The sequence below is a fragment of the Aethalodelphis obliquidens genome, unplaced genomic scaffold (assembly GCF_003676395.1).
Source record: "Aethalodelphis obliquidens isolate GAN/ISIS:26980383/991018 unplaced genomic scaffold, ASM367639v1 scaffold6, whole genome shotgun sequence".
Classification (NCBI taxonomy): Eukaryota; Metazoa; Chordata; class Mammalia; order Artiodactyla; family Delphinidae; genus Aethalodelphis; species Aethalodelphis obliquidens.
Genome location: NW_020837950.1, coordinates 5,246,390 through 5,271,953, shown reverse-complemented (window position 1 = coordinate 5,271,953; position 25,564 = coordinate 5,246,390). Strand labels below are relative to the sequence as shown.

At 40.7% G+C, this 25,564-nt stretch overlaps 1 protein-coding gene across 1 annotated transcript; it reads right to left on the bottom strand.

Annotated features, from left to right (window-relative positions):
• Window positions 1–11,421: 11,421 nt before the first annotated feature.
• Window positions 11,422–24,349, bottom strand: CNGA1 (cyclic nucleotide gated channel subunit alpha 1). Its single transcript, XM_027104064.1, is given in 8 exon segments — window positions 11,422–13,072; window positions 14,609–14,715; window positions 15,489–15,592; window positions 16,847–16,961; window positions 17,049–17,090; window positions 22,047–22,109; window positions 23,079–23,195; window positions 24,237–24,349. Coding segments are annotated over 8 exon segments (2,070 nt in total). The 5' UTR covers window positions 24,344–24,349; the 3' UTR covers window positions 11,422–11,657.
• Between the last annotated feature and the right edge of the window lie 1,215 nt (window positions 24,350–25,564).

Here is a 25,564-nt window from a genome sequence, read left to right as displayed (position 1 = left end):
AAAGCTAAAAATAGAACTACCATACGACCCAGCAATCCCACTACTGGGCATATACCCTGAGAAAACCATAATTCAAAAGGACACAAGTACCCCAATATTTATTGTAGCACTATTTACGGAAACAACCTAAATGTCCAATGATAGATGAATGGATAAAGAAGATGTGGTACATATATACAATGGAATATTACTCAGCCATAAAAAGGAACAAAATTGGCTCATTTATAGAAATGTGGATGGACGTAGAGTCTGACATGTCTTCCTGATATGGATTCTTTTTGCCAGTGTATCCATACATGCCTCCCTAAAAACATTTACCTTTGACAGATACATCTATACTTAGGTAAACATGGTGCCAGTTATCAATATATTGCCCCTCAACTCCAATTCACCCTTCAATATACGCTCTGGGACAGAGGACAGAACTCCTTTAAACATCTCCACAGACAGCACAATGTTAAGTTTTCTCAGCAGAGAGCACTGGAGAGGCATTGGAGGAGGGAAGACAATCTCCTGTTATTTCCTGCTGCTATACAGTGGAGTTAGCAACCTTGCAGCCTTTGCCTGGCCTGGAGATAAACTTCCGAGCAGCCCTCTCAACATGGAAACTGACCCCAGGCTCTTCTGCTCACACTGGTACCCTGAGTCACTGCTCACTTTGCAGCTGACACCCCCTCCCAATAACTGCCACTCTCCCAGTGCAGACCCAGACACAGCACACCTGTGCCTTGGCTGCCATTCCCTCTGCAAGCTCACCTCCACTGGTTCCTGATCACCTGTACTCCAGAGGAGACTGCAGAACAGCTGTGGCCAGGACAAACCAGCAAGCTTCTCTGCTATCCAGTGGGCTGAATTACACCTTCTCCAATAATATCTGAACCAGCCTTGGGGAGGGGGACCCTTCTAAGTTTGTCCTTCTTTGGGTATTCTCCCTGAGCCCTAGAATACCATACACAGTTTCCTTCTAGTCATTCTTTTATCGGGACTCGATAATTCTTTATATTAAACTTAACCCACTGTGTGGTTCCTATTCTTGATTGGACCCAGACTGATACAAGCACTGTATACATTTTATATCAGTTTTACTTGACATACTGGATATGACCCAATCAAACTGACAGCAAAAAAAAAAGAAAAAGAAAAAAATGTTCAGAAGGAAATAAAGGGAAAAAGTGTTAAGAAGGAAATAAAGGATACAACATAAAGTGCAAAATATACCAGCTAAAATAAGAAAGATGTTCTGCCACATGTGGGGCAGAAGAGAATTAGAAAAATTAAATAAGCGGGTTGATTTTTCTAGCCAGGTTAAATGCAAGTAACTTTAGAGGGCTGATTCTTTTTTGCTTTACTTATTAATACTCAGAATTGAGTGATAAAAATAGTATTGTATAACGTCAATTTCATGAAAATAAAATAATAATTTTTTAAACTGGGCTCTCACTTACTTTTCCTAGGAAAACCGTCAGAGACAAAAACCAACCAAACATTTATTCATATTTAATGTAAACTATTTTCAAATATTCAGCTAAATAATCTATCCGTCAATCAATAATTGAGTCTGGCAGTTATCCAATACTGTCAGGCATTGCATATTTGTACTCAGAGATGGAAGCGTTCACTATAAATAAAGAACCAGGATAGGAATGAAAAGGCTCACTGAGATGCTGAGAACTGAGAAAACCATTAAGGGCAGGGTAAGATTGGATCGGATGGAAAGAAGCACTCCACGTGGTAGGGGCAGCATGAGTCAAGGTTTAGAAGTGAAAATAAACATGGCACATGTTTGAACCAGAAAGGAGAAAATTCTATTGAATCCCCAGGCAAAGGTGACAAATAGGGCTGGAGAGCACCTTGAAAACAGAAGTAAAAAATTTTGGTTTCAATGTTGACACTAAGTAGCCACTATAAGGTTCAAGAGAAGGAAGATGACAGTATAAAAGGAAGATTTTTCAGGAAAACTAATGTAGAAATAATATGAAAATTTGAGCTGGGAAGGGCCTTGTGAGAGAATGGTTGCATAGAATTAAATCATAGTTGATATGACTCTCAGTTTACAAACTCAGATGTGCAAATTATCACATTAATCATCATCTTTCAATTACCTTAATTTGAACTCTGAGTTTTATTTCCTCAGGATTGGTTGGAAAATGCACTTACTACTTCACTCAACAGACATGTATAAAGTCCCTTTTATGCCCCAGACATTTTCTACATACTGGAAATAGAGCAATAAATGAAATAAATTACCTGTCCACATGGAACTTACATTTGAGTGGAGGAGACAGATAACAAACAAGTAAACAAATTAAGATATAATATCAAATAGTGATCTGTGCAGGGAGATAAGGTGAAGAGGGTTTCAAGCTAGATTGGGTAAACAAGGTGACATTTGAGCAGAGACCTGAATAAAGGTCCAACATCCATTGGATACTGGTGAGCTTCCCAGGAAGAGGAAAAGGAAACTACAAGGACCCAGAAAAGGGAGCATACTTGGCATGTTTAAGGACAAGCAAGGAGGCCAACTGAATGAGATTGAGCAGGCAGGGGAGCCGTAGGAAATCAAATCAGAGAGGTAATCAGGGGTCATTTAATATAGGGCTATGGTGAGGATTTGGGATTCAATTGTAAGCAAGCTGAGGCAAGGAAGTGACATGATCTGACATTGCTTTTAAAAGATCAGAGTGGTTGGGCTTCCCTGGTGGTGCAGTGGTTGAGAGTCCGCCTGCCGATGCAGGAGACACAGGTTCGTGCCCCGGTCCGGGAAGGTCCCACATGCCGCGGAGCAGCTGGGCCCGTGAGCCATGGCCACTGACCCTGCGCGTCCGGAGCCTGTGCTCCGCAACGGGAGAGGCCGCAACAGTGAGAGGCCCGTGTACCACAAAAAAAAAAAAAAATCAGAGTGGTAGCTCTGTGGAAATGGACTACTGGGGTAAGGGGAGCAACAGTGGCGTTAGAGATCAGTTAACATGGTGTGTCGCAGTCCAGATGAAAGATGGTGGTTTGAATGAGCATTGGATGTGGTGACTTATAGCCAGATGCAGGATATATTTTGAAGGTTGAGCTGACAACATTCACTGGCAAATTAGATAGCAGGTGTGAAATTCAGAGTCAAGAAAAGACTCGAAGTTTTTCACCTGAGGAACGGAGTCAATGGCAGTGCCCTTTTCTGAAATAGGGAATATTAGAGAAGGAACAGATTTGAGAAACAAGTCATGAATTCTGCTTAGCGCACATCAAGTCTTCACTAGAAGTCAACTGTCCTGTTTCCCTCTATGTACAACAACACTTCTGACACCAGATGTGTGGGGTTTTCCACACAAAATAATTATTCAATTCAGTGTGGATATCAACTGAGTGTCCTACACTTAACCCAGTTCTGACACTAGCTGCCTGGAGAGTGCAGACCCCACAGGTTAAGTGCTCAGTCCCACAAGACTGCCCTCCTCACTTCACATGGCAGTCACAAGTCCTACTGTTGCCACTAGTGCTTCTGACCAACCAGCTATAAACCACAGGTCCCCATTACCCCCTCTTCATGTTCAATAATTTGCCAGAATGGCTTACAGAATCCAGGGACACACTTTACTATTACTGATTTATTATAAATGATACAATTCAGGAACAGCCTAGTGGAAGAGATATATAGGACAAGGTATGTGGGAAGAGGCACAGAGCTTCCATGCCTTCTCTGGGAGCACCACTCTCCCAGAACCTCAATGTGTTCACTAACCTGGAAGCTCTCTGAACCCCTTGGGTTAGGGTTTTTTGGTTGAGGCTTCATTACATAGACCCGTTGATTAAATCATTGGAATTAGTGATTAATTCAACGTTCAGCCCATTTTTCCCTTCCCAGAAAGTCAGGAGGTAGGGCTGAAAGTTCCAACTCTCTAATCTCACAGTTGATTCCCCTGGTAACCAGCCCCTCACCCTTAGGAACTTTCCAAAAGTCACCTCATTAACGTGAACCCAGGCATGGCTGAATAACAAAAGATACTCCTTTCAAGTTTTTCACTCCAGAGCTGTTTCAGGAGTCTGTGACAGAAACCAAGTATAACAAAAGATGCTCCTAAAGTTCAAATCACTTAGGAAACTACAGGGGTTTTAGGAGTTCAGCCCAGCAGCCAGGGACAAATACCAAAATATATATTTCTTATTATATCACATTCGCCAAAGAGATATCAAGTCTCTAGTTGGATATGCAAGTCTGGAGTTTAGAGGAGAGGCTGGAGATTTGGGAGTCTTCAGCATACAGATGTTGTAAAGTGCGAGAGGATATATGAGCTCACTTAGGGTGTGAATTTCGTGGGACACCTCAGCGTTTAAAGATTCAGTGAGGAGGGGAACAAAAAGAGATGGAAGTTCAGTCAGAAAAGTGACTGAGGGCTTCCCTGGTGGCGCAGTGGTTGAGAGTCGTCCTGCCGATGCAGGGGACACGGGTTCGTGCCCCGGTCCGGGAAGATCCCACGTGCCGCGGAGCAGCTGGGCCCGTGAGCCATGTCCGCTGAGCCTGCGCGTCCAGGGCCTGTGCTCCGCAACCGGAGAGGTCGCAACAGTGACAGGCCCGCGTACCGCAAAAAAAACAAACAAAAAAAAAACCTAACTAAAAATAGAGTTACCATGGGAACTAGCAATCCCACTCCTGGGCATATATCCAGAGAAAACTCTTAATTTGAAAAGATACATGCACCTCAATGTTCTTAGCAGCACTATTTACATTAGCTAAGAAGCAACCTAAATGTCCATCAACAGATGAATGGATAAAGAAGCTATGGTATATATATACAATGGAATATTACTCAGTCATAAGAAAAGAATGAAATAATGCCATTTGTAGCAACATGGCTGGGCCTAAGATTATCATACTAAGTGAAGTAAATCAGGAAGACAAAGAAAAATACCATATCACTTATATGTGGAATCTAAAATACGATACAAGTGAACTTATTTGCCAAACAGAAAGACTCACAGACAGAAACAAGCTTATGGTTACCAAAGCGGAAGTGGGGGGTGGTATCAGAAAACATGGTGAATTAGTTAATGGGAAGTCTTTCCATTCTCTTAATAATCATCTAGATTTCTTTGTTTGTTTAAGCATATTTCTCTCAGCCTTTGTCTTTCTGGACTGGAGTCCCATAATCTGCTCCCCCCACCTCTGGACCACTCATTCACATGTGGCAACTCTCAACTCCCCTTTGGTCATTCTCTAGACCCCATCCACCTCTGATAAAATATATTCAGTTCACTAAACAGAAGTGCATACCGTTTTCTAAGTTCAGATGCCCCATGATTTTCCACAAAGGCAAGAATATGTTTCTTCTTAAAACTTCCTAATTAAATCCAGGCTTTTTGGATCTTTTTATAATTCCCCACTGGGAACATTACTAGCTGCAAAAGTCCTTATGTAAGCCTTTATTGCATTTGATTGCTTAGAGCCAATCATTTTTAAATTATAATTTTAATTATTTTACCCCAAATGTACTCCTGTAGAACTTAACCCTACTGAAGCTCATCCACTGGTTTTAAGATTTTGTTTAATTAAACATATTAAATGTGACCAGTCCCATCAGAGTTAATACCCAGAGAATCTATTTATCCTCACCATTTATTGTATGATATCTGTTCCAAGTCTCACATACAACTCAAAAGATAATAATGCTAATCATTGTTATAACTTTTTTAAAGTTTAAATAAGTGATATTTACTGATTTCCTTTTGTTCACAAATCTATTTACAGCTCAAGTAGATTATTCAGTTATGGCTTCCTGTTTGAGAGGCTCAAATAATTTAAAAAGAGTGATTTTAATTGGGTTCAGGGAGCAAATTCTCAATCCGCATTGCCGGTATCCATGGCATACTATATTTGATTGCAAATAAGTGTTTGAAATATGGTTAATGTATATTATGTATTTCTGTGTGTGTGTGTGTGTGTGTGTGTGTGTGTGTGTGTGTGATTTATTTTTGGTCACACTCTCTGAGCTGCAAAAAAGCACTGGCTTTCTGGTTTGGTGTTCAGGCCAACAGAGCAGGCTACCTATCTCAAGGTAAAAAATAGAAACGAGACTAGGTCAGTGGTGTTAAATCAGGAGGTTTATATTAAAAGATTTAGCACTAAAATCTAAATAAAGAATTTCTTAAAAAAAAAAAAGACATCCATTATTTCAGTTCATTAGAAAACAACTCCATTTTTCTACCACTGAAGAGTCTTGTCACTTTTTAACCAATGAATTTCAAATGCCCAGTTGTTTTAGACATGAAAATAAAAGGAATATAATCAAGGTAAATTTCATGTTACCTTACTGTAGTATGCTTCTTTGGTAATTTTATATATTTTGTGCTCTTTGGGCATTTTGAAATTATATCTCAATGGAGTAATGGAAATACCCGTAATGCATATCTATTAATTGTCAGTATTTTTAGCAAACTAAGGAACTAGGGAGAGTGACCTCTTACACTCAAAAATGAGTGGAAAAAAATTACATTCCTATCCTGGAGCATCCCTGATAATGGTAGACAAATGTTGATCCTTCGAGTGCCTTGGGTGGTTATTCTGTCACTCTTTCTGCCAAGAGTGAGCAATGAGGCCACTGGGGGATGTCAGAGAACACCATGGACTTTGGTGCCACCAGGATACCTGTGCTTCTCAGCATCATGGATCTTTGTGACAAACCCAGGAAGCAGGCTCCCTGCTCTCTGAAGAACTAACTCAAGTAGCTTCTTGGACCAAGTCCAAATGGCTGAAGCTCAGCCCAGATGAAACAAAAAGGCACCTAAGTGAAAAGAGGAGAAATTGGAAATCTGATAAGAAATCCAACATCAATTCTTTTTAAGGGCCAACATTGTCAGGCTGGTGAATGATTTTGTGGTAAATTGCTCTTTTCAGAATCTCAAAGGAATGCATTTGTGAAAAATGCATTCTTTCACCTCTAACTCATCAGGAAACCAAGAGCCAGACATGAAATATAATTCTAGAAAGTATTGTCTCAAAGTTACTTAATATGCACTCTGACCGAAAGTGGGAACATACAGATAACAAGGATGTTATCGCCAAGTAGAGCTCCATAAAGCACTCAACTTGGTCTGTGTAGAAAGCAATCAAGTACAACCTCATAGTGAAGTAAACACCGAACCAAGGGTCAAAAGTCCAGGCTTTGCCACTAAACTAGCTGTGTGAATTTATACTTAACTCCTCTTTTTTTCTTCATGTGAAATAGTTCAAATATACCCCAAATTAAAGAGAGAATATATATACATATTTGTACATAGATTTGTCAAATCTCAACATTTGGACTTATCTCCTTCAGATTATTTTGAAAGATATAAAACAGCACAGACAGATGAAGTCCTATGAATTTCTCACTCTCCCTCCCATCCCATTCAATCCATCCAACACAGAAGTAACCACTTTTCTGATTTCTACTCTCATTCCCATGCTTGTTATTAAACTGTTACGTCATAGGTGCAGGTCCATAAGCACTACTTAGTATTGTGCTGTGTGTTTGTAAGTTTTGTATAGATGATATTATGTGTACATACAAGAGTCTGCACAAATGAAAAGTGTTAAGAGCAGGCACCCTGGAGCCTCACTGCCTGGATTCAAATAGTAGTTGTGCCTCTTCCTTCCTGTGCGCCTCAGGCTAATTAAACTCTTTGTGCCTCCACTTCCTCATCTGTTAAACAGGAAACATAATGGACCTACCTTATATGTTGTCATGAGGATTAAACGAATTGACATCTGTAAAGTACTGGGGACAGAGCCTGGCACAGACTAAACTACGTAAGTGTTATTTTGTTACTATTCGAACGTTTTCTAGAATTCTTCCAATTTATATGTCTAGTCTCCATTTGATGAACATTTAAGTTGTTTACAATTTTTTACTATTATAAACATTCTTCAACATGTCTCACTGTTGAAGAATGTGGCCAATTTTTGTAGTGACTATACATACCGAAGAATGAAATTGCTGGGTTTTAGGTTAATCCAACTTTGGGCTCTAGCAGATATTAGCATATTCCTTTCCAACATATGGTAAAAATTCCCACTCTCACTCAAAATTCCTATTACTACATCCTCATCAATTTTAGTGTTCCCTGATCATCATTTCTGTATTTGTGAAATGAGGAGGGGTGAACTAGTTGATCCCTATAGAGTCTTTGTACATTTTCTACGTTCTCTGATTCCCTTTCCTTGAATTTCCCACTTTCTCCCTTCATCTAGAGATAAACTAGTCCAGCAAATAGCAAACAATTTCTTCTCAGTCTATAAGCCTCTTGTTTGGTACTTTATATTCTGAACAGTCTATAAACTAGGATATCCAATAATACAATTGCAGTACTCATAAGGAAGAATATCTCCTAAACTGACAGCGTCCAAGCCAGGCATACTTCCAACACTTTTAAAGCAGATCTGTAGTTTTCAAACATTTTAAAGCAATGGACTTTTTAAAAAATAAAAATATAAACTGGAGTTCAATATAAATGCTGCTTGTTCCTTTTTTCCCCTTTTTGCTTACCTCTAATATATATCTTATACATTAGTAAAAGCTTCTTGTAATGGAATTATTATTAGTGCCTAGATGAACTTCCTGAAAATAATACTGAAAAGCTTCCATTTATCTTGTTATTTTACCCATTAAATTTGCATTTTATACTTTATTTGATCACGTTTTCATTTTAGACTAGTATATATCCTATATTAAAATCTTGTGGAAATATCCACGTTACAAAAGAATTGCCTACTATTACCAAAGAGCTCTGATTTTACCACCTATAATTTCTAGGGGGAAAAAAAATATACTGCTTCAGGCTCTGAAGGTTAATAATTATTGGCCAACATTGCCTCCTAATGGTAAGAAGCTTATTTACATCATATGTCAAGTTAGAAATTTTGGTTTCTTTTTTAAATATGTACAAAACTTTGAAGTGATCTCTTCGTATGAGAATATTACCTTATTTTGATAACAGAGTTGGGGAGGGAGATACAGTACTTATCAGACATACTGGCAAGACTAGGTCATGGGGTTTCTGCTCTGCCTCTGATGGGCCATCTACAAGTCCCAGAATTCTCTCTCTCATTTCCTCTCAGATACAGTTACTAAAGATCTTCAAACTTCAGCCAGCCCTCACTTGTCCTTATGTCAAGCTTGTCTTAGTCTTAACATGTTAAGATGCTAGCTCCAGAAAGCCAACTGGAGTGTGGGATCAGCCTGGAAAACAGATGGTCTCTGGATTGCTAAAAGGTGAGCTCCTGCTTTGACATCCACGTGTACCCAGGTCAGCACACTTACCATCAGTCTCACCAAAGCCGCATGTTCCCTGTCTTTTTTTTTTTTTTTTAATCTCCTCATGAAGCCAAAGCCCAGTTGTGAACCTCTGCTTTGCACTTCAGGTGTCTAAAACTGGAGCCTTCACCACCACCGGTCAGAGCCTCTACCTGGAACAGTCATGAAAAAGGAATTGGCTAAATCCTCCTTAGCCCAAACCTTTGAACCAAGGATCTGCTACCTATCTGATGTAAGTTCACAGAGCTCTGGATCAGAGGTCATCAAATCAGAACTCTTGGATATGTCTCTAGCCCAGGTCAGATTCAAAATCCCCCCCCACCTGGATGCTGTGACTGGGGCCGCTTCTACTTCGGGAGCCAGCCGTGAGCCAGGTGTGTAACCCTCACTCACTCCTATCTTACTGAATCCGCCTGCTATGAAGAGCCAACCAGGCTTTTTACAGTGTCTAGAGGTTTTTATAACAGGCAAGAAAGAACACAAAGACAAGAATAAAATGCAGATGGCGGAGAAGGAATAAGAATAAGAAAGAAAAGAGAGGAAAAGGAGCACTTGTTTCAGGCAGAAACCATATTATATATTACTTACGATCCACCCACTCCAGGACTAGCCACTTCCTCTGTAGTGAAGTACTTGCCTGCCGATATAAAAGAGACAGATAAAATGTAGAAGGGAAACGTAAGGCTGCAAAGACAATGTATAATTCAATAAATATTCTACGGCTTCCCTGGTGGCGCAGTGGTTGAGAGTCCGCCTGCCGATGCAGGGGACGCGGGTTCATGCCCCGGTCCGGGAAGATCCCACATGCCGCGGAGCGGCTGGGCCCGTGAGCCATGGCCTCTCAGCCTGCGCGTCCGGAGCCTGTGCTCCGCAACGGGAGAGGCCGCGGTGGTGAGAGGCCCGCGTACCGCAAAAAATAAAAATAAATAAGTAAATAAATATTCTATTGGTAGAGTAGGATAAATTCTACCATTGGCATGCACCGATTGAGGTCCACATAGATATCTGAAATGTCAAATTAACAAGAAGCCACGTTAAGTCATATTATTACAGGCACGTATAGAAATCTGATATCAATTCCAGTGATCTGTGTTAAGAATTTATTGAGCCACATCTGGGTTTAGCAGTAGAGTTGTATAATTGATTAGCAATGTCTTCCATGAGCACACACTTGTCATATAGTTCCTTTTTCTTTTCTAGAACCATCCTCCCATTAACTCCTTCCTGGTTCTCTAGCTAAGTGCTTCTCAAGCTTTAATGTATGAATTACCTAGGGGTTTGCTAAAATTCAGATTCTGATACAGCAGGTCTGGGGTAGGGCCTGATATTCTGAATTTCTAAGAAGCTCCCATGATGCCCATGCTGGACCATAGAACTTTCAGGCCTCCTTTTCTAACAACAATTTCCTTTCTTCATCACCCAGCAAGAGTATTACCTTTATCTCTTTTTCTTATTGCTGGTCAGTCAGAGAAAGAAGATAGTAGCCACTGCTGTCAGGCCTTAATAATTTATTATAAAAGATTCCTATAACAACTTATGATTTTCAATTTCATATATATATATATATATATATATATATATATAATTTGTCATGCTTTTATCAGTAAGAAGTTTTTCTCAACCATTCTTCCCAAGCCCTAGAGTAAAATGATTAAGGTCCCTAAAATGTCCCAGAAGCTCTAAAATATCCTAAACTCTCTACTAAATTATCAAATAAATAATATCCACTATAGCTTTAGGTTTTATTTTACTTTATTGCATTCTAATTCTTTTTCAGTGGTATCCTGAACATGATGTACACGGTAATTCCCAGTTGCTCCTTAACAATATAAATTGCCTGAAAGTGAGGGATACTTGTTCACTTTTACAAAGAGTGTTACATGAAAGAAGCATAGGGCTTCCCTGGTGGCGCAGTGGTTGGGAGTCCGCCTGCCGATGCAGGGGACACGGGTTCGTGCCCCGGTCCTGGAAGATCCCACGTGCCGTGGAGCGGCTGGGCCCATGAGCCATGGCCGCAGAGCCTGCGCGTCCGGAGCCTGTGCTCTGCAACGGGAGAGGCCACAGCAGTGAGAGGCCCGCGTACCGCAAAAAAAAAAAAAAAAAAAGCATATGTGAAAAAATCAGAAGGTATAAATACTGATAAGTTAACTGGTTTATATCTTTGCACGTTATCCATTGTGACAAATTCTAAGTGTGATGATGCTTTAGCCACAGTACCTCACAAGTGAGTGTACGGCCTTGTGCCCTGCAGCGAAGCATATTTTCCTTACGGAAAAATTCCCAGCTGAATCATTCTCTTCTTTCAACTTACAGGTGCCAGAAGGATCCTTCACATCACCAGAAGGATCCTGAGGCATGTCCTTATGAATAACCAGCTTTTCAGTCCTGTGTAGAGTCTGTGGGCCCGCTTTCAGCTCCAGATCCTTCAATAGCTGAAAATTCTGTGTCAATAAGTGGTTTCAGAAATTGCTCAACCTTGGTTAGTCTTTGCTTCAGTTTCTGCTGCATTGACTCATACTCAGCCAGGATCCGGGCAAACTTGGTTTGCAGGAGGTCTACTGACCCCTCCATTCGAGTGACCTTCTCTTCGAGATCTTTAGGATCACTTCCAGCATTTGCAATGTTTATGTCCAGTAGCCCATCTTTCATCAAGATTTGCTTCCCTTTCTCTTCTAGCATACACTTGGCATCTGGGTACTCGGTTAGAGCTTCCATGAGGTCATCTTTTGAGAGACAGAACAGATCTGAGTAGCCAATACTTTTAATGTTGGCCGTTCTTCGATTGCCAGCTTTGCTGCCTTTAATGTTAAGGATGCTGATCTCACCAAAGTAGCTGCCATCGCTCAATACTACAAACTGAGTGATTCCATCATCTGCCACCACGGCGAGTTTGCCTTCCTTGATGATGTACATCTCTCGTCCAATATCCCCTTTCTTGCAAATGTAATCTCCAGGACTGTAGACTTGGGGCTGTAACTTCAAGACCAACTCCACCAACAGACCAGCTTCACAGTCGGCAAAAATGCGCACCTTTTTTAACGTGTCTAAGTGAACGTTGATGGCAATCTCCGCTCTTAGTTTATCAGGTAGATACTTCAAGACTTCTTTCTCATCCACTGTCTTCTTGTTGGTCCACAGATAGTCAAACCATTTAATAACTCTCTTTTCCATATCTTTGCTTACATTTCGAAAATGCATGTATTGCTTGATCGCATCAATTCTTGCTTGAAATTCCGCTCTGGCTGCATTCATGTTGGAAATCATAGAACCTATGTTACCAACAATGGTGGCAAAAATTAACACTCCAATTAGGAAATCAGCCACCACAAAGATATACTCAGAATCCCTCACAGGAGGTGGTGTTTCACCAATGGTGGTCAAAGTCAGTGTAGACCAGTAAAGGCTGTATACATATTTTCTAGCCAAACGGCCAAATTCAGGATCGTTAACATCAGGATAGACCCATGTATCATTTCCAAATCCAACAGCTTTGGAAATAGAGAAGTACACGCACGCATTCCAATGGATGATAATGACAATATACATAACAAGGTTAGAAATCCTGAAGATGTTTGGGTAGTTTGTCCTTGTTTCTGTTCTCTGGAAGAACTCAAACATTCGAGAGATCCTTAACAGTCTGTTTAGTCTAATTTCTGGATAGTTCCAGCCCAGATTAAAATACAGCAGATCCGTTGGTATCACTGATACAACATCAAGTTTAAACTGAAAGTTTGATTTATATTTCTCTACGAGTTTAAGCTCTTCCTTCACCAGTAGTCCTTGTTCTAGGTAACCTAAAATAGAAAAAAAAAAAAGTAATGTTTTTTCCTTTTCATGCCACTGTAAATTTTTCTAAAGTGACTCTCAACAAACGTCACTGAGTTCCAAACAAGAGTTCATTCCAATAAATATGCTTTTAGCAATGTAATAAGATATGAGTACTGATCAACATATGGCTGTGGAAAATGTTCTTTTGCAGAAATAAAAAGTAAAACTTTGTAAGCACGGAAGTGAGAGATTATATGCAATGTATATATACAAGGTATATATACAGACCTCTCTGGATTCAGCGTCTTGTCCAGGTAAAGCTATGCCTTTTATGAACAGTGTTCCTGGAAAGTTTTCTTTTTCTAGCACTGTGCTTAATTCCTCATGCCACTCTTTTGTCAGAATCCCAGTCCCACCCTTGAAGCTTGGGTACCTCCTTGCTGTTTGACTATTGTGCATATTCTTGCCTTGCCCCTTCAATGTGAAGCATATGTCCTTTGAGGCTTCACTTTCAGGCTTTCACTTCTCTTTCTTGCCCCTCCCAGGCTTCCTTAGACATCTGGGATTTTCCTTTCTACTAAGCTGCTACCATGCACCTTGTGCGTTAAACCCAGAATTTCAGTACCGTGATATATTTCACTAGGGAAAAATTTGTTTCTCTTCCTATCCTGGTTACCAGAGCTGTGCATAGAACTGAACTGAAGCATTGCTCCAGTCCACTGATATTAGAGAATGTCTTTATTTTACATAATGATTCTTAAAAGCAATACTCTGCATACACAGGTTACCTCTGCATATGGTAGTATAGAAAATGAGCTTATACCTACTTAACAAGAATACTTAAAGTCGGAAGCTATCAGATCCTGCCCAGATTATTGGTCAATAATGCCTCACCACGGACCACAAAGTTGAATTAAGGATGTACATCCTGTTTCTTATAAAATTTCTAGTACAGCTCTGCTGAGTACAATGACATTTTCCCCCATGCCTCTTTAAGGTATCTCTGTTAGGTAGCAATTACCCTTTCCCCACAGAACTGGCAGAATATTTCTGTTCTCTCTATTCTTCTCTCCTGGTATAAACCCAGTGAACAGAAAAATGGAGGAAAGCCATCAATCCACATCCAGAAGGTTGCCTAGTAACATCCTTCTGAATCAGCTGGAGTGGCCTAAGCCTGTGGGTGGGTATACGGTACTCTTGTTTTCAAGAGTGCTTTTTCCTCTAAAAAAAATTTTTGTGAGTCTTTTTTTTGTTTTTGAAGAATACTTGAATTAAGAATTTTCAAGTTGGGCTTCCCTGGTGGCGCAGTGGTTGAGAGTCCACCTGCCGATGCAGGGGACACGGGTTCGTGCCGCGGTCCGGGAAGATCCCACATGCTGCGGAGCAGCTAGGCCCGTGAGCCATGGCCTCTGAGCCTGTGCGTCTGGAGCCTGTGCTCCGCAACGGGAGAGGCCACAACAGTGAGAGGCCCGCGTACCACAAAAAAAAAAAAAAGAAATTTCAAGTTATACATAGAGATAAAAGCATGAAATTGCAAAATATCCAAAACTGAACATATTTACCTGTCCTTGTTCGTACAAACATATCGAGAAGATAGACTATATCTGATAAGTAATCAAGAATGATCCAATATTCTAGGTAATCAGACTGAAGTTCATCAAAACATGCTCTGTAAAAGAAAAACTTGTATAAATAAAATGAAATGGGACCAATTTAAGTAAAAGTCCTCTTTGTATAATTTTTATCACGATGAAAAGTATAACACACTAAGGCAAAGAGGGGTCCTTGGAGTCCATTTAATCAACCACAGCTTTCCCAAATCTATTCCCAAATCTGAGGGTTGGATTTAGTTTTCTCACACTTCTGAATTTCAACATTCTTTCCATTATGCTAGTCAGCTTTGTGAAAACATCAAATGAGAATAAATGACTTCAAGCTAACGTCAAAGTATTTTTGGGTGATACACATTGATAGCCAGGTTCATGTTGACTATTTGTACCCAAAATGCCTTGGGAAATCATGCTTTGTCCTGGATGGCTGAGATGTTTACTGTCTAAAAGACAAGGAACCATAGATATCCCTTGGGAAACACATCTTGCTCTATAAAACCTAGATCCTTGATCTTTTTCCCGTCCTGGCAAAATTGTTTTCTTGCAGGCCAAAGAAAATAAAGTTTCTCCCAAAGTTCTAATTAAATGATTGAGCAATCAAAAGTTTAAAAGTATCCCCACCCCACCCCATCCCAGTACTGGATTTCCAAGGATATTGGGAACCAAAGCAGCTACTCTTGCTCTTAGGAAAACACATTGAGAATGATGTAACCTCTCTTCACAACCTGTGGTGGAGAAAGGAGGTACGTCCTAAAGAGCTCTAGGCCAAACTGTTAAGTCAGTTAACTTGGAAACTAGAAGTGGTTTGAGATCCACAAAAATATATAGACACCTTGCAATAATCATGGTCCAGTTGTACATGACAGGTAAGGTGATGCAAAACAGCCAGTTGTAATATGTGCTTCCTGAGGGATCAATAACCATGACTTCCTTCTTCTTCTCCCTAGCAGCAATTGGAAATAAAGGGGAAGGTTACCAAGAAACAAGAATCTTTTTATTTCAAATATCAAATATGATTATGCCCGTCACCCACAACTGATGAATTAGAAATAAGCTGAAGAAGCTCACTCCACAGTGGGAAGACTAGCTTGGCATAAGTGCATTAGTCATAAGAAACTGGTTAGGGAGGGGTGGATAGATAGTTAAATTACTAGTCTTACATTAAACCATACTTTAGACTTTTATTGAAGCCCTTGTTTTACTGTGATGCTGCAGACACTTCTATCACTCCGGCTACTGAGAGAGAACAATGGCATAGATCATGCCGAACTCTGGATATCCCACAGACCCCTTGGGTAGGCAATGGTTGGTGAGACAATGATGATTTTCCCACTCCCCCTACCAGGTAACAAAACAACTGGGGACCACATTGTGAGGGGGAACTCATGGCTTCTTTCTCATCTGTATGGAGAGAAGAATATAACACAATCTAATAAAAAGTGCTTGTTCTTAAGTGTGTATGAGGAATTGAGAGGCAATAGAGGGAAAAAAAAAAAAAAGAAAGAAGGAAGGAACTATATGATCAAATGGACATTTTTTAAAACTTTCTGGTATCAAATTTATATTTTTAAGGATTTTTTCTTTTATACAACGTCAACACATTTCTAACAGGCACAAATAAGTAAAGAGTTTTCTTTGAGTAAGTTTAGAAGACAATATTTTCTTTAATAAAAAGCAAAAAGATAGCTCTGAAAATATCACTCAGCCTTATCCTTGTGAAACTCTAACTCTCAAATGTTTTAAAAAGTTTCTTTCCAATAGCTAATGCTATTCATACTGCTCTCAAAATTAGGCATGGCTTTTGCAATGAGACTACTTTACTTCGGATTATTTGCCATACAGTATTTATGACTCAAAAATGTTAATGAAATTATTAAATTTTTATTTCGGCCAAAAATATTGATGGTAAGATCCTAGAAACGCAATTTTCTTTGGATCCTAAATCTGTCCCAGTGGTAAGTTTATCTTCACCAGTGCTTAAGGAAGGAAATTAACCATGACGCCGAAAATTCTTGATGAGAAAAGTAAGGCTACCATTGCTAATGTTAAGGAAATTTGAAAAAAATTAAATTCACATTTGATAACAATTTATTTAGTCTTTACACCGGGCCTCTTTACTATAAACTTGTGGGAAATTATCCCTTAAACCCATCACAAATTTATTCCTAATTTCAATGCCAGTAAAAATACTTACTCTTCTTTCTTGTCTTTGCCTTTCTCCTCTTTCTTTTTCTTGTCTTTGTCCTTTTCTTTCTTCTTTTCCTTTTCTGGGTCCTTTTTATTTTTATTTTTATCATCTGGCTTGCTGAAGAAGTGAGAGATGTAGTTGGTAAAATACAAAAATGTTATGGATAGAAAAATGTGGGGTTATTCATGCCAAAGTCTTACTTACCTCTTCTTTTCTTTTTTCTTTTTCTTTTTTTCTTTTGGTTCTCTATAGAAAAAAACCAATATATCACATAATCAAATTACATTCTCACCTCCATTCTTGTTTACCTTCCTCTCCACTGGGCAAGAATTCTGGGCTTTGTGTTCAAAGACCTGCCCCTGTGCTCAGAGACCAGAAATATGATCTCCTAATGGTGGGTTCAACAAGAAATAGACATGCACCCCAACAATAAACAAATAAAATTCCTGGGAATTAGTGCATGTGGAAAATTGGAGAAAATGGAGGTGGATAAAGGCATAAACCCAGGGAGGGAAATTTAAGAAACAAGAGCCCCCAAAAGTGTACTTTCAAAGTCTCAATGTATATCCAAAAAATGGGTACTTAAAATTTAAGCTTCTTGATGTCACTTGTATTTATACTTGAATAAGAGTTTTGAGAATTTCAAGAAAATGCCATCAGTTTTCTTTAGAGGGGTAATCCTGACTGAAGCAATGTTTTATGAGCAGACAAAAAGCTCTGTGGTAACAGAGTTACTTCTTGAGTTACAATTTCTTCTTGAGTGGAGAATATGGGATTAGCGGGCTCTTTCTGCAGTTGGCTTTCTCTATCAGCAGAAGAATGGATTCTGGAGTCAGACAGAGCTAAGGTCATAGTAGGCTGTCATTGTTGGCTCAGATATCTTGGGAAAATGTATTATTCAGACATGAGTGATCAGGCATCTCGTTACCACTGGGATAGTCAGAGAGGCTGTTAAAGGGAAGTAGCTCTAAACCTAGGCCTCAGAGTATGGGTAAGAGTTGGAGAGGTTAAGAAGAAGAGAAAGGATGTTAAAGGGAGGGAGATTTTCAGGTGCAAATATACAAATGAACTTAGTCTGGGTAGGAATGGCCCAGCATAAGTGGAAAGCTGCTGCTAAGGAGAAATAGGAGATAAAATTGACAAGGAGATGGATCTTGGCACCTAAGGTTGTCATGTACAAATAGAAACAGAACATAAAGTTAGATACGGTGGAGTTTTTTGCTATGGGAGTTACATTCCTATGATACAAGATTTAACACCCTAACATAGGCCCTGGGAGATGGTGCTGGCACACTTCTTGGATGGCTCTTAGAAGCTCAGAAAAGGTGACAGCTCAAACTAAGTGAAATATAATTTATAAAATGCCATGGCACATGGTGGAGGAAGGTATCAGAAAGATTCAGAGAAGTGGTAGGCTAAAATGGATATACTAAGTAAGAAAAATAGCCCACCAACTGATTATGTTCCCTAAGAGGGCTCAGAGGATATAAAAATGACAAGGAATGTGTTGGTGAGAGGGGCACCAGCATTACTGAGAAGCTCATTGGTGCTGTCCTCTGTAGACCAGGGCTGATAGTGAGAGATGCTGAACTGGGTACAGAACTAGACTTCCCTGAGAGCAATAGGGATGGCAGGATCTAGAAATCACAGAGACCAGTGGCAGTGCTTACCCATCAGAAGAGAAACAGGTCTGATAATTTTAATTATCAGTAAGGTGAGCATAGTAGCCAGGGTCTTAACCTACAGAGCGCTATGGAAGAGGTTAACAGAATACTGTATTCCTAGATAGATGGGCATCTTGTTGACTTGTTAGGGTACTGTTTTACATTTATAATAAAAAACAAATTGGGAATGGACGCTCAGGAGGTTAAGGGCAACGTACCCCAATAAAAAGTCACAACCACTTGAATAGTTTCTAAACCTGAGCTAGCTCTCAGAAATGAAACCACCAGTCAGAGGAGAAGCCCAGTCTCCATGAAGAAGGACTCTGCAACACCATGACAAGTATATTCAGTAATGATTTTCCCAGTCTTTCCTCCAAAGAAAACCAATGATCATTTACTTAAGTAACTGTACACTGGGGGTAAAAAAGAATACCTACATACATTAAAGGCCATTTTCGCACAGGACCCAAGTTGATATTGAGACCCAGGGACTAAAGCATCATCATGCCCCACCCCCATTAAAGTGAGGGACATATGGTGGTTTGGTAGTAATTTGTGGGGCCTCCACTGGGTCTAAGGATGCCCCCTTGTGGTCATTTGTCCAGTTCCTCCATGTAAACATGGAATGCATTTATTTGGTCATTGGCAGAATGACAATCATCTCCTCATCTCCACTAGTTCCTTGGCTTGTGGAATAAGAGCTAACACAGTGGGGAGGACCAAGTGGAAGCCCTGAAGCTGCCTCCTACCTGCTGGCAAAAAGCAATATTGCAACCTGGACAGGAAAGGAAATGCAATCCTTAAAGACCCAATGCATGCAGGGGTGGTGCTTCTTCATCACACCCCGTTTAATTCAATGTCTGGCCCCTATAAAACCAAATGGAGGGCTTCCCTGGTGGCGCAGTGGTTGAGAGTCCGCCTACCGATGCAGGGGACACGGGTTCGTGCCCCGGTCCGAGAAGATCCCACAAGCCACGGAGCGGCTGGGCCCGTGAGCCATGGCCGCTGAGCCTGCGCGTCCGGAGCCTGTGCTCCGCAACGGGAGAGGCCACAACAGTGAGAGGCCCGCGTACCGCAAAAAAAAAAAAAAGAAAAACCAAATGGATCCTGGTGGATGGCAGCAGACTACTGCAAAATCAACCAAATAGTAGTTCCAATTGTAGTCACTGTGGCAGATGTGAAAAACAATACACTCACCCAATCAGTACCATATTCCTAAGGTTCCGGGTCAATCACGGTGAATGTGTTACTTTGAACCACTATCAGGGAAGAGGGTCAGAAACAGTTCATATTCACATGGGATGGAAAACAGTATGTATTTACACTATTTTCCAGGGCTATGTTAACTCTCCCTCCCACTGTCATGACATAATCTAGAGGGACCTGGACCATCTGGACATTCCTCAGAGTATCACATTGGTCCACTATATCTATATCAATGACATCATGTTAATTGGGTCCTGAAAGAGGATTATCTAACCATGGGACAGAAGATGACTGCTGACCATGAGCTGGATCCTGCCAGAACTAACAAGTCATAAGGTTGTATGGCAACCTATCACATGATAAAATGATGTACTTGGGACTGAGCAGGTGGCTCGGCACCCTCGCCCCATGTCGTCTACCGCTGCTGCATCAAGGCTATTCCTCCCCCCCCGACCCATGGCCATACACTGGGCTTATAGGAACAACTGATGGAGCATGATCTGTGGGTGGGTCAGCTTAGCATCTGGATGCAAGCCAAAATGAGCTGTTGCCTACAATACAGCCTTACCTAGAGGTGGCCTTAAAAGATAGTGAAGTTAATGTTACCAATAGCACAGCTTTAAGCAGTGCACAATCATCTACTTTGTGGGGAAAAGGCAGTGGCCCAAATTAAGAATATACAAGGTGGACTTCCCTGGTGGCACAGTGGTGAAGAATCCACCTGCCCATTCAGGGGACACACGTTCGAGCCCTGGTCTGGGAAGATCCCACACACCGCGGAGCAACTAAGCCCATGAGCCACAGCTACTGAGCCTGCGCTCTAGAGCCTGCAAGCCGCAGCTACTGAAGCCCACGTGCCTAGAGCCCGTGCTCTGCCACAAAAGAAGCCACCGCAATGAGAAGACCGTGCACTGCAACAAAGAGTAGCCCCCGCTCTCTGCAACTAGAGAAAGTCCGCAAGCAGCAACGAAGACCCAACGGCAGCCAAAAATAAATAAATAAATTTATTATTTTTTTTAAAAAAAAAGAATATACAAGGATTCATGGGCAGTCACAATGCATTGGGTGGTTGGTCAGAGACCTGATGAAAAAATATTGCAAGATCGGGAAAAATAATTCTGGAGAATAGGCAGGCTGAATGGACCTTATGGGCATGAGCACAAAGTTTTAAAACCTTTGTATCCCATATTAATGCCCATCAGACAGCTATGATGGCATAGCATCAGACAGGTGCTATGGAAAAGAAAAGAACCACCAAGTAGACAGAATAAATCAGCCTGCTGACAAAGACAACCTCTGTCACTGGCATCCCCAGTGCTGGCACGATGTGGATGTGAATGGAGCAACCATGGTGGCAGAGATGGAGACTATACATGGGCCCAACACATGAGGTCCCGTTCACCCAGGCGATTTAACTGCTGCTATTGCTGAATGTCCAGTCTTCCAGGTACAAAGACTAATGCTATGACTCTAAAAGAGCACCACTACTTGAGGAAAGCAATCAGTCACTTGATGGCAAGTTAATTACACCATGGAAAGGGCATCAAATAATCTTGACTTGAATCAATATATATTATGGATACTAATTTGCTTTTTTGCCTCAGGGCTTTGACCAGTGCCACTATCCAGTTTGGGTTGCTGCCAGCTCATAGTTTCCCTCTCCCTTGACTGGCCTTGGCTGAAGGAAGCCACCGTGCTCAAAATTATGCACCCCTTCCTAGAGGCAGTCCTCATACAATGACCGTGCATGGGTACAAAGCCCAGTCCTATTGCCTATCTATGGAAGAACTCTGAAGGGCCATCCCTTCTCCAGAGCTCCCCATAGCATCACATCGCACATCAACTCTATTCTCTGAAGTTCAACTTCTCCCTCTACCCAAACCTACTCCCCTAACTCCCTTCTAGGTATCACTTCTGAGAGCGCTCCCAATAAAGCTCTGTATACAAAGCTCCTTCTCAGAGACTGTCTCCTGGGAAACTTGACCTAAGACACACTGGCTCAGAATGGGAAGGATTAATGATGTTTTATTTATTTTGTCAGCCACTCTAACCCTAACCACATGGTGGGGCAATTTCATATATGCTATAGACATGGTTTTTCTACACGTATTCAAATACATACATACGTACATACACATTACTTGTAACATGAGTAGCTACATTTTTCAGGAGGAAATAACCAAACGACAAAATAATGGAAAAACTTTGCCATTGGATTAGCTAGAGTTTGCCTAATCAATATCTGCAGTATAACACATTCACATGTATTTCTACCTTTTTACTGTCTTTCTTTAAAAACAAACGTTTGGTTTACTATTGTCAATGTACTTACTGCTCTTTATTGCTGCTGTTGTTAACATTGAAAAGTGCAATGGCTCCCGGCAAGTACTGCTCCCTGGGAAATGAAAAAGCACAGTGAAATCATAATAGACACCATGTGTGTAATGTCCATAGTAAATAAAAAGTCTTAAAGTACAAATTCTTTTCAGGTTCTACCCATTACTAACTAATGCCTAGATAATTTTTGAAAATATAGAGTCTCCACGAAGCATGAGTTTCTGAATATCAGGACCATGAACCAAAGTAATTAATAAATGTTTATTAATCAATGCTCACAATGCATCACATTACCATCCTCCACACCCTGAGTAAGCCAGTTTGGATGCTACTAACTCCCAGAAAACGATTAAGACGTAGATTGTCCGGGAAGATAGGAAGGGAAGACAAGACAAATGAAAACAGTATGAAAGCTGAAGGTGGTCAGTGAGAAAAGAAACAGGAGGGGGAAAAAAAAGAGGGAAAAAAGCAAAGTAGAAGTAAATATGTTTGACAGGATGGGAACCCCTGATCCACACCAATACGGCACTCCTTCCACACTCTCAGGGTCACACGTTTGAAGTTTCCACAAGTGCTTTTTTCCCTAAGGATTTTTTAGCTTTTCTCGTCTCGTTACTCACCCTAGTGCTCTGCTTCCCTGAAAGGAGGATTGAATGGGAGAGAGCATTTTAGAGAATGACAGCTAAACCCTCTCACATATAATTGCTTGGAAGAAGGATCAGAAAGAAGGAGGAAATCAGAGAGGACTCAGGCATGAGGTTTCCTAAGGGACAGACATGGGTCTCAGGGAAAATGATCAGCAAGAGCTTGCACGGAGCCCCATGCACGAATTATCATCAGGCAGTGGCAGTTTCCCAAGAGAAGAAGAGGGTAAGGAACAGAAGTAGCAATTTACTCCCGAGATCCTGCAGAGTAGCTGGGTAGCAGGAGTGTTGGCCAAGCCCACTGAGTGGAAGAGTAGAACACCTTTCTTTCATCTAAATAATAGTTTAAAAACTGATGGGGAGGGATAGATGATACTGCTCACCTCTGTGATGGCTGTCCCCTTCCATGTCTACTACTTCTAAAGGAATCCGTTGCATGAGTGTTTTCACTCTCTGATTCTTCAAATATAGAGGCACTGTCATCATCATCAGAAAAGGAGCTATGGTTCAATAGGAGGCAGAGATTAATTAGATCAGTGCTTTAAACCATTGTGGGGGAACAACATGTCTCATTTCTCATCTCTTCTCTTTCTCTCTCAAACGAACATAGACAACAGTTTTTAATAAGAGTGAGATGAGAACTGTTCAGAATACACAGAATTAGATAGAGTATATGCACAATCCAGTAAAATACATGTAATTAAGAAACTACTTTCTAGGCCTTCCATATTTGTATTGTTTGATGCATTGATTAGTTAATATCAAATCGAAAGTATGATATCTATACTTCAGGTCATGTTATACAGTTTTCTGAACCTGTAATAACATTTCCTTCCACTAAAAGTAAATTCGACCACATTTATACAAATTCTATTCATTTATAGGGTGGCCACTTTAAATTATACTTTTAAAACACGTTAGCATTTCACACTTTGTATTTTTTTCACATTTCTCTATGGTAATGTTATCTCTTTAGATGTGAAATGTCCCATGAGGAAAGGTCTTGCCAGTGACTAAGGAAATATTTGGCAAAGGTGCAGCTAAAGAATCACCACAATAATATCTATGTTCATTTGTTAGATAAGTAAGGCTGTCCTAAAGAATAAATAAATTCACTAAAATAAAGTACAAAGTTCAAGGTTTCAAATTACAAGTTAAACTGAAATTAAGCTTAGTTAAATTGAAGAACTTTGGCTAGTATTAAAAATACATAGGGACTTCCCTGGTGGTGCAGTGGTTAAGAATCCACCTGCCAATGAAGGGGACACAGGTTCGATCCCTGGTCCAGGAAGATCCCACATGCCGCGGAGCAACTAAGCCCGTGCGCCACAACTACTGAGCCTGTGTGCCACAACTACTGAAGCTCGTGCAACTAGAGCCTGTGCTCCACACAAAGAGAAGCCACCACAGTGAAAAAGCCTGTGCACCACAACGAAGAGTAGCCCCTGCTCGCTGCAACTAGAGAAAGCCTGCACGCAGCAACGAAGACCCAACACAGCCAGAAAAAAAAAAAAAAAACCGTAGAAAAAAGATGCATTTACCTGCATGCTCCATTTTCCATCCTTCTTATTTCCTTTTCAATATCTGGTACAATCACATTGGGAATGTTTAAAAAAGAGCGCCGTGTATTGATGATAATTTTCTTCATGGTTAGCTTAATAGCTGGGGAGAAAAAAAGTCTTGTTAGTAGGAAGACTTTTTACATATTTACATATATAATCAAAAGTTTCACTCTATCATTCTTCTAAGGCTGAAATAACAATCTTATTTCCAGTTATATGTAGGAATTATATTTTAATAGAATATAGTCATGATCCAAGCACTTAATGATCACTAGTCAGGTTTTTGTGTATTGTTTTAAATTCAAGGGTTTTGTGTATTTTTTAAAATTCAGAGGTGTAGAACTCTTTTTTTTTTTTTAATTTGGATTTACTCCAGCTTTGAAATATTTAGGCAATGTAGGGTGGAACAAACCTATAGGGACCTCACAGGCACATCCAACAATTAAGTAACAATGAAAAGCAGTATAATAAAATACCAAAATGGGTGTAATCAACTGTGAATTTCTACAGGCATTAAAAAAAAAAAGGGTCTCAAGTGGTATTCAAATTTCGGAGTGAATAAAGATACAACTGATCCACATTTCAACAAGTCCCCCTAAATTATTCTGATACACATAGTGCTAAGCTTCCCCGGGCAACCACTCCAGGCATCAGGAAAACGCCAAGAACAAAGTGATCCTGAACTCCAAATCTGTCCTGGCAGCAGGTTCCAGCCCAGCTTCAGGCAACATGAATGGCACGTGGGCACACTCGCGCTTGCCTTCTTTCCTGAGGCTCTGCCGGCGTCCAATGACAACGTCCCTGCACTCATGACTGGCCCCAAGTACTTCACCTGGTCTTCAGTGTGCTGCAGTGACGTGGCCTGGAACTTGGAGAAGTTCCTGGTGGGTCCCAACAGTGTGCCTGTGCACAGGTACAGCCACTGCTTTCTAACCATGGACATGGAGCCCAACGTTGGAGCCCTGTCATCCCAAGGACCCAGCTGTGCCCAGGATGCTCCTCCAACCCCTGCTGCTTGGCAGTCACAGCGCTGTCCTCTGGGGATTTCATCTCTAAGGGTGTTTCCTCCAAACTTGCATGGAGATAACACCTGATGTCCAGGAAAATGGGCCTAGATAGGTGCTAGGTATCCATCCCAGCCTCCCCTCTCCCAGACCAAGGCTCCCCACTAATAAAGTGCTAGGTGTCAGCAGAAAAACAAAAGGACACTGTGGATTTTTAAAAATGCTGCTGTTTCAGTAAACAAAGAATGTTGTCTGCCATTCCAGTAAACAACAGATGAATGTTGTCCGCTATCCAGCCATCAG